Raw genomic sequence first — 9544 nt, 5'->3', positions numbered from 1 at the left:
ACACACCCACAAATGCCCTTAAAAGTTCTAGAATTAAGAGGTGAAAAGAGCATATGTCTCATTCTCATCTTACGAGATTTATAGTAATATGATAATATGATTTGGGTAGTATTGTATTGTGTATGATAATGTATTGTATTGTGTATTGTAATGTGTTAGCATTTGCAAGATATAGGTAATTCCATGAATCAGTATTTTCCAGATGACCAGTGCAAGTTAAATCAATATGTATATGAAAAGTTAATATGATTTTATATCATATTGCAGCTTACGTTTATGAAAGTACCACTTGTTGAGTTCAAGTGCAGTTTCTAAAAAGAATGTTTGCAATTACCTGAAATTACTGTTTTTCAAACTATGTATCTGAAACCAATATTTTGAATCATAGATGTTAACCAAAATAATGATAGCATTTTGAATTGAAGAGTAGATAAAATCCACTTTTCCTGCTCTAAAGCCAGACATTTTTTTTTCAAAAATGTAAAATAATGTCACTTTTTAATAAACATACTTTTGTTTGAAAATTATTTTTCAAACAATGTAATTTATTCTAACCATAGCTTTATAATATTATCTATAAATGAATTAATATTTTAATTTCTTAGTTTTAAGAATATAGCATTCATATAAATAATCCACATAAACAAATTTCTGTAGAGTCTTTATTAAAATATATAAAGAGGTTTTGAAACCAGTGAGTCTCAGGATGACAGTAAGCCACTGTGATCTTGCCTCTGCCTTCTCCTACATTGTAGCTCCTTGAGGACCACTTTCAGGGCCTAACTGCACCCTGCAGTATAATGCCTCGGAGAACTTTATTTAGGGTCTCCCTTTTCATTTGTCGATTTAGAAAGGGCTTACTCCTTTTTCTCAACCACTTCCTCTATGAATTCTTTTTGGAGATCTCCATGGCATCTTATATAAACTATTATAATATTATACTACCAAAGTCTTCAGAAACAATTTTATCTCTATGACTTGATATAAGACTTATAAATGTATAGATTTTCAGTTTATGTTTATGGATGTTTATGGAAGTAGTTAGTAATTCCAGTGTGAAGAATGGACTTGGATTTATGAATTATCACAGCATTCTCATCATTTAAAATTACATAGTACATTATGATTCTTTCCAATTACTTGAATTCTTACAGTAATAGATATGTTTTTTATTTTTTCTTAGGCTAGACTAAGAAAGATCTGGTAACACTGAATAAACTAGAATTATGGGAGAGTAGGTAAGCACTTGTTCCGTTGTCTCTGGATTGCTTCCATCTGTATTTCTGCATTTTCTTACTTCATTTGATATTGGGTTGTGGACAAACACTGTATCAGCTCAACAGTTAACCCACTAAGCCATCAGGGCTCCTGGCATTGTTCTAGCCCATAATAAAGTCTCACTAAGTGGAGGAGTTGTTACTGTGATTATTATGTGCCCATCATTGTAGCTGAAATCTGCCATAGAAGTTTATGTGGCTGCATCACACTATTGTAAAATGATTTTATAGTCAAATTTGCCAGTGTATTTGTTACTTACCAACTTTATGCCATCCCTTAAGTTTTCACACCTTCTTCCTCTGCTTTTCTTGACAGTTTGAAATCCATCCCCACCTTTCAAAGCCCTGCTTACTCAGTGTACCTTTCTCCACAAGTTATTTTCCCCAATTAGTTGGATTCAGAATGGTTTTGTGTTCTCATATATGCCATTTGTTACAATGACATTCAGTTTTAGAAAAGATGGAAATTGAATGATCACAGTTCACATGAGGTGTTTGTAAATAGGTGAAAGATGATTTGAGATGGACTATCTTGTTAACGCCCAAGAGAGGGAAAATAGATTAGTTGGACTCCCATTTTGTTCTAGAATATTATTTTTCAAAGAAGTTGAAATATATAAAAACTAAGCCTTCAATCAGCTACCCTCTGAATTTTAGCTATAGTATTTTATAAAGGAAGTATACTTCTATAATAAGTAGTTGCTGTCAAGTTGGTTCTGACTCATGGTACCCCATGTGTGTCAGACTAGAACTGGACTCCATAGGGTTTTCAGTGGCTGATGTTTCAAAAGTAGATCGGCAGACCTTTCTTCTCAGGTACCTCTGGGTAGACACAAACCTCTGGCCTTTTGATGAGCAGCTGAGTGCTTTAACCTTTTGCACCATCCAGGTAATAATGTCATACTATGACATGACTGTGAGGCTCCTTAACATCTTAATAATAGAAACACAGTAAATCTCAGAACCAGAATGATGTGGCGCAGACTCTGGAGGCAATTCTCAGCTGGTGACACTAATTTCTTTACAGTTTCATTTCCTCATCTAGGGATAGTAATAGTGCTTCATAGGGTTGTTTTAATGTTATTGTTATTAAAATGAACCCATATTATAAGATGGGCTTCTGGTGTGGCATTGCCCGTTAGAGCGGTAAACTGCATCTTCGGTTTGGGCCGTTAAGGCCGGCAGTTCTAACTCACCAGCTGCTCCTTGGAAACCCTGTACAGGGTCGCTATGAGTCGGATCCCGACTCGTTGGCACTTAGCAACAACAACAACATATTATAAGATAGCTATATTTTATAATAGACTTCTGGTGTGACACTGTGATAAGCACTGCAAGGTTGGCAGTTTAAACTTACCAGCTGCTCTTTGGACACCCTACACAGGGTTGCTGTGAGTCAAAATTGGATGGCACTTAACAACAGCAATAATATATTTTAGAATACTTTCTCCTTTATTTTTTTTTCTTAAGATAAAATTTGCATAACATTAAATTAACCATTTTAAAGTGAATCATTTGGTGACATTTAGTACATTCAGGGTTGTGCAACCACCACTTCTATATCGAGTTTCAAAACACGTGTTGTGTTAAGTCATTTGTAATCTTGCTAGAGGTTTTTTCTCTCATTTCCTCCCACCATCCCTATCTCTCCCTTTCTTACTTTCGTATTCTAAGAAATATTAGAAGTTTTCATTAAATAGGGGGTCTAGAAAGCAAAAGACAGCTGGTTTTTAACTGTGTGTTAGATGGTTGTTTGAATTAGAGGAACCATGAGATATAAGGATTAAAATAGCCAGGACTTAACCTTTAACCCAGCAACAAGAAAAAAGGATTGTAATGTTGTTACCTTTCTTACTTGAAATCACATCAGTATTTATAGTCACTGTCCTGCCACAATTCTGATAAATCCTGAATAGTAAATTTCAAAATCTTTGTTTTGAATTTATTTCTAGGTCCCCTTTTTTCACTGTGAAGTTTAAGATTCCATACGGTCTTTCTTTGTGTATTTGAGAATTAACTCAAGTTCTAGAAATTCTTTCAGAATGTGAAGTGACTTTTGAACTTCATTCTGATCTAAGATACTCTAACCTTGATAACTCTGTTTATTCCTTTATTCTTGATATGCATGTGGATTACCCTTCAAAGGCAATTCTGAGTTGATCCTCAAAGCTTTTCTTCAACTGCTCTTCTTACCCAGTCCTTGACTAGGAGAATGAGGTTCCAGGCTCTCACTATTTTATAATCAGCTGGATTGTTCATTATAAAAACTCAAACTCTATCTATATTTATTGTACCATGGTCATTTGCCCTTTCTTAAAAAAAGACATTCTTTTGGCTTTTGTTACTATGGTCCACAGTTCCGTGTTCATGATTTCCTTATAGTCTTACTAGAAACCTAATTCTTATGTATTTTTCTTGCAGAAAGGGCTATTGCAAGACATGAAGTGAGAGAAATTGATCAGCGACATACAATGGATGGCCCGCGGCAAGATGCAGCTTTAGATGAGGAAGAGGACATGGTCATCATTTATAACAGAGTCCCCAAAACTGCAAGCACCTCTTTTACCAATATCGCCTATGACCTTTGTGCAAAGAATAAGTACCATGTCCTTCACATCAACACTACCAAAAATAATCCAGTGATGTCACTACAAGATCAGGTAAACACCACTTAAGGAATGCACAAATATTTCCTGATATTTTCTCACTCAAATTTTTCATCTCAAAGGGATACAGCATTTCAGAAAGACGTGTATGCTGATTCCAGTCCCTGGGTAGTGCAAACAGTTAATGCACTAGACTAAGAGGTTGGAGGTTGGAGGTTCAAGCTCACTTAGAGTTACCTCAGAAGAAAGGCCTTGTAATCTACTTCTGAAAATTCGGCCATTGAAACCCCTAGGGAACACAGTACTGCTTTGACACACATGTAGTCGTCATGAGCCAGAATCAACTCCATGGAAACTGGTTTGGTTTTATGCTAGTCTCTCAGGGAAAGGGACTAACCAAGTTTTGTATAATTTTATATTCTTCACAATATTTGGCACATTTACTTGCATGGAGTATGTATTCACATATCTATCAAATAATTAATGAATGGCTTGGTTTTCTGAAGAGAAAATTGATGCTCTTTGGCATGGCAACCTTTAAAACCATTAAATATTTTTGGCAAGATACCTTGCAATAAAAATCACTATATTGTCTCCAAATTATGATGTTGTTAAGTCCCTTCCAGTTGGTTCTGACTAATAGCGTCCCTGTAGAGGTGCTTCCAGCTAGTGGGTTTGAACCGCCAACCTTTTGATTGCCCATTGTTTATCCTGCAGCGCCACACCAGGACTCCAATTTATGATAGAGAAATATTTAATAATTAGCCTTAAACTCCTAGAGAACTGAGACTTTGGCTTTTATTTTTAACATAATCTTGTCTTCTAAATTCTGAGATTTTAGATAGATAATTTAATAAAATGGTTTTAACAGAAATGAAAGAAGCTATCTCATGAATTCAAGTTTACCCGTCACTGTAGCAGTAAAAGCACACATCTCCCCAGTGCCTGCAGTTCTGAACTATAATTATAAATAAATGAAAGTTCAGTCTATAAATATTAAAGAGGGTGGGAATTGGACCTCATGCAAAGAAAATACTATATAGAATTAAATATTATAATGGCCTTATTAGAAAAGTATTTGCAATAAAGTCTTACAGTTAGAATGGCATTTATGTATTGGTCATCATTGACTTACCATATATTCGAATTACAGTGAACCACACTTACGACCGTCTTTGTTTTTTGGGATTTTTTGTTGCTTTTTTTTCCCTCTGTTGTTAGTAGCATGTACTACATACATTGTTGTAGCTTGTTATTTGCTGATGTTATCATTCTCAGATGTTCTAGCCCCCAAAGACAAAGAATGGATTCATAAAGATACTGAAAATGAAAGGCAATAGTAATGAAAACTGGAAAAAACCAACTCATGACAGAGTTGTCGGAATGAAACCTCATCGTAAATCAGTGACTGCCTGTATTTGAAAATAGATTAACTTGTTTCATTGTTAGAGAATTATCAATTTATATGGAATAAATATAAAACATAAGCAAGATAATATTGATACACAAAATTAATGCTGGCTTTCTTGTTAGAAAGTGTCTATAAAGCCTAGTGATATATGGTGTATCATCCGTCCATATAATTATTAGCTCTCTGCAGGATTCATGATTGCTTTTTCTCTTAGAACCAAAAATCTGCATCCATCCACCAAGTTAAATAATTCTTCTGTAAATGAGAAGAAACATGAGCTTATTTAGCTAAGTGGTCATAAAAACTATTCATTATGTATTATTGTACATCTCAAGGGTAAATGTACTAAGTACTCAGTTTTTATACACTATTTAGTAGGATTTAAAGCTACCTTTTCAGAATATATCTTGTTTTAAAAAGAACGTTTCTAATGTACACATATTTTCAAATTCCTTAGTAGTAATTTTTTGAGAAATAATGTTAGATGTCTGCTTCAATTTTCAGGAGCATTTGTGTCCAGCATTACAAAGTTGTCTGATGATGACATCAGCGTTCCCTCCCCTCCCCTTGAAATATAAATCTTCAGAAACTCACCAGATAGGACATTTGCAGTCATCATGTAATAGTACATTTTCCTTTAATAGTTTTTTTGTTACAGATAGAAAAAAATTGTGGAAGACAAGTACAAATGCTATCTTAAAAGCATTTGGATTACATACTGAACAAAGTTGAAAATATGTTTGTGTGGGACAGAGTAGAAAACGCGTCTTAGTCATTTATTGCTATACTTCAAAATGTCAGCTGTTAGTTTAAAAACCTTTTGGTTGTAATTAGGAATGGCTTATATCTTAAACATTATTTTTCAATGTATCATATCTAAGGGGCCCTGATGATACAGTAAAGTGCCCAGCTGCTAATTGAAGGGTTAGTGGTTGAAACTTACCATACATTCTGTGGGAGAAAGGCAAGGGCAGTCTGCTTCCATAAACCTTTACAGCCTTGTGAACTCTGTGGGGCGATTCTATTCTGTCCTTAGAAGAGTTGCTGTAAGTTGGAATTCATTTAATGGCAATAGGTGATTTAGTACAATATCTTAAAGTATTTGCTTGTTCTATGGAAGCAATTCTTTAAATAAATCAGATGTGCTGTTTCCCCTTTCTTCTGTCATATTAAATAATGTGTTTTATTCCACCTTCCATTAGTAATTATGATCTAAATTTAAGCTTACAAAACTGTATTAAATATTTTGAGAATAATTTTCAAAACAGCCCTTAAACTCCATCTTATGTAACACACTTATATTTTAATGTCATTATTATGTTATCCTTGTGTACTACTCTCAGCTACTTTATTACTTAAATAGGAATTAAATGTTTTTACTGTTCCTTCTTCTCTTAGAAACAGTTTTAAGTGAGACTTAAAAGATAAGATTTTAATGGACTCTTCTGTTGTCACAGTCTTCCATTTAAATCCAGTTTACTCAGAAAATATCTTGGGATATAATAGAACCTTATCCTTCCCGTCAGAAGTTCACTCATCTTGGTTTCACTCAGTCTTTAGCTGCAGTTCTTTTGTAGACATACTTTGTACATATGGTATTTGGAACCGTGCTAAATTGTTTCTATGCTTAATTATTTATATGAAAAATGTTAGAAGCAAAGCCCATATATATTTAGTCTGGTATAATGTGTGGTCTGTTGGTTGAATATTAAGTCAAAAGTGATAATGGCTTTGTTCATAAATAGTGTATACTGAGGTTTTTAGAGGTGAAGTATGATGCCTGTAATCTGCTTTAAAGTAGTACAAAACAAATTAAGAGAGGAAAAAAAGATAAAAGTACCAAAATGCAATTAGTGAATCTAGTCAAAGAGTGTATGGGTATTGACTACTAGTATTTCAACATTTTTGTAGTTTAGAATTTTTTCAAAATTAAAAAGTTGAGGTAAAATAGAAGAGTTACAAGGGAAAGAAAGATAAGCATTTGAAAATATAAGTGATAAGAAGACTAATACAAATGAGGTGGATTTAGTTATTAGAGTTGTATCTTTTGAGACAAACTCTACTTGGTTAGTAGATAGGCATTGTTGGAAAATGGTATTTGCTGTGGTCTCAGGAAAATATCTCTACAATAGAGAACATTTCATCTTTAATGTAACTATATCACATAGGTGTAATCTGCAACATCTTTTAAGATCTTAATTTATGAATACTTCTTTGTTCTCCTATATTTTGGTTTCTGATCATATTTAACCCCTTTATGTTAAGACATTGGAAGTGGTCCGTAAGGTCGGTGGTTCAAACCCACCAGCTGCTCCTTGGAAACCCTGTGCAGGGTTACTATGTATTAGAACCACCTCAGTGGCATTTAACAACAAAAATAACAAGAAGACAACAGTAATATTTCCCTCACTTTTAATTCACTGCCAAGCCAACCTCTGATCATTTGTATTAGCCTACTTTTTTTTTTTTTTCAATAGTAAAAGTATTTATTATCAAGTGAACTGGGGAACACAATGTGCTTTAAATACTGTGTATTTGGATGGGAGTGGGACACCACACCTCCACACAATTACAACCAAAGACCTGGCATTTGTGCACATCAAACATCTTTATTTCATTCCTATTTTGCCATGAATTAATAGGGAATAGGTTCTAGCAGCTCAGGCTCCTTTCCATTGGTTCTCACAAAGTGTGCCTTTCTAGGGGGAGCAGACTGGTGAACCCAGATCCCTTTCTCCTAGGCTTCCTTCTTTTTCTGATCAATTTCCTTCACTCACTTTAGGAAGCTGTCTCAGCTCTTAAAGAGCTTAATATACTTAGTGCGCACATTAATTCTCTTGGGAAGAATCTTGCCCTTGACTTGTTTGTTCACAATAATGCCAACAGCATGCTGGGTCGCATTGTAGACTCTGCTGGTTTTGCTGTGGTAACATTTGTGGGGCATGCCTCTTTGAACCGTGCCCATTCCCTTGATGTCCACAATATTACCTTTCTTGTAGATTCGCATATATGTGGCCAAAGAAATGACCTTCTGTTTTCTGAAAGGCCTTCTCCTCCACCTCTTTCCCTTTGTGTTCATCATCTTGGTGATTACTGCAGGATGGCGGCACTGGCCAAAGGCTAGAGCCTACTCTTTGCTATTAGTTGCAGATACTGACTTTTCAGAGCAACACTTTGGATGAGTGCATATCAGTCTTTAGATAAACAAATTACTTGTTAAAATGCAAATTCTGATTCACTAGGACCGATAGGCATCCTGATATTCTACATCTCTGAAGAACCTCTACTTGAATACCAAAGCTGTTAACTGGTTTGTTAGATTTAGCAGAGATCTAGACCATGATTCTCACTGGGAGTATGGGAAGCTGCGTATTAGGATGGTGGGATGTTGTTGTTGTTGTAAGTGCGCTGTCGAGTCGGTTCCAACTCATACGACCCTGTATAGAGTTTCCAAGGAGCTACTGGTGAGCTTGAACCACTGACCTGTGGTTCAAACGGCTTTGCAGTCTGGTGCATTAAACCACAGCACCACACCAGGACTCTAGGATGGTGGGACAGTTATCTCAAATTCATATCCTACTTCAGCAAAATCCAAATTCCTTACCTAGGCCATCACACCCTTTTGAATCTAGCCCTTGTCCACTTCTCCAACACTTTATTCACTAGGCACACTGATTTCCTTTGGTTCATTGCACCAAGCCTTTGCCACTTGAAGACTTCTACACTTAACATTTTTTGTAAAAGGTATTTCTTCCACAACTGGCTTCATGTTAACCCATTTAAGAATTTAGCTTAAATTGCATCCTCTTAGAAAAACCTTACCTAGCCATTATATTAAAAAAAAACATTTTCTAAATTACTTTGTTTCATATCACTCTTTCTATAAGCTTCTTAGTACTTACGAAATTATCTTGTTTACTGCCTATCTTCCATTATACAATAAACTCCTTAAGGGTAGGAACCTCATCTGTCTTGGTTGCCCAGTGTATTCCCTGGGAAACCTGGTAATCTAGTCCCCCCAAAAATCTGCCATTGAAAGCGTATGGGACACAGTTCTACTCTGAAACATACGGGGTCACCATGAGTGGGTATCGACTCTGGCAACTAGGAGATACTCCATAACTTTTTGTTGAATTAATATATGTGTGAGTAAATAGACTCAATTCTGATAGTTCAGAATGCCAGTGTTGATAATTACTAGTAGAGTGAGTTACTCTGATTGATGGGAGCATCATTAGTCAGTAACCCTC

At 35.3% G+C, this 9544-nt stretch overlaps 1 protein-coding gene across 1 annotated transcript in view; it reads left to right on the top strand.

The window, feature by feature from the left end:
• Positions 1-9544, top strand: part of HS2ST1 (heparan sulfate 2-O-sulfotransferase 1) — a 220169-nt gene that overhangs the window by 167747 nt on the left and 42878 nt on the right. The window contains exon 2 of the mRNA XM_006830984.1: positions 3699-3937. Coding sequence (XP_006831047.1) covers positions 3699-3937 — 239 coding nt within the window. The remainder of the gene's footprint in view (positions 1-3698; positions 3938-9544) is intronic.

Source organism: Chrysochloris asiatica, unplaced genomic scaffold, assembly GCF_000296735.1.
Source record: "Chrysochloris asiatica unplaced genomic scaffold, ChrAsi1.0 scaffold00002, whole genome shotgun sequence".
In the NCBI taxonomy this organism is placed as follows: Eukaryota; Metazoa; Chordata; class Mammalia; order Afrosoricida; family Chrysochloridae; genus Chrysochloris; species Chrysochloris asiatica.
The sequence above is the reverse complement of the archived record's forward strand: the minus strand, read 5'-3'. Positions and strand labels throughout refer to the sequence as shown.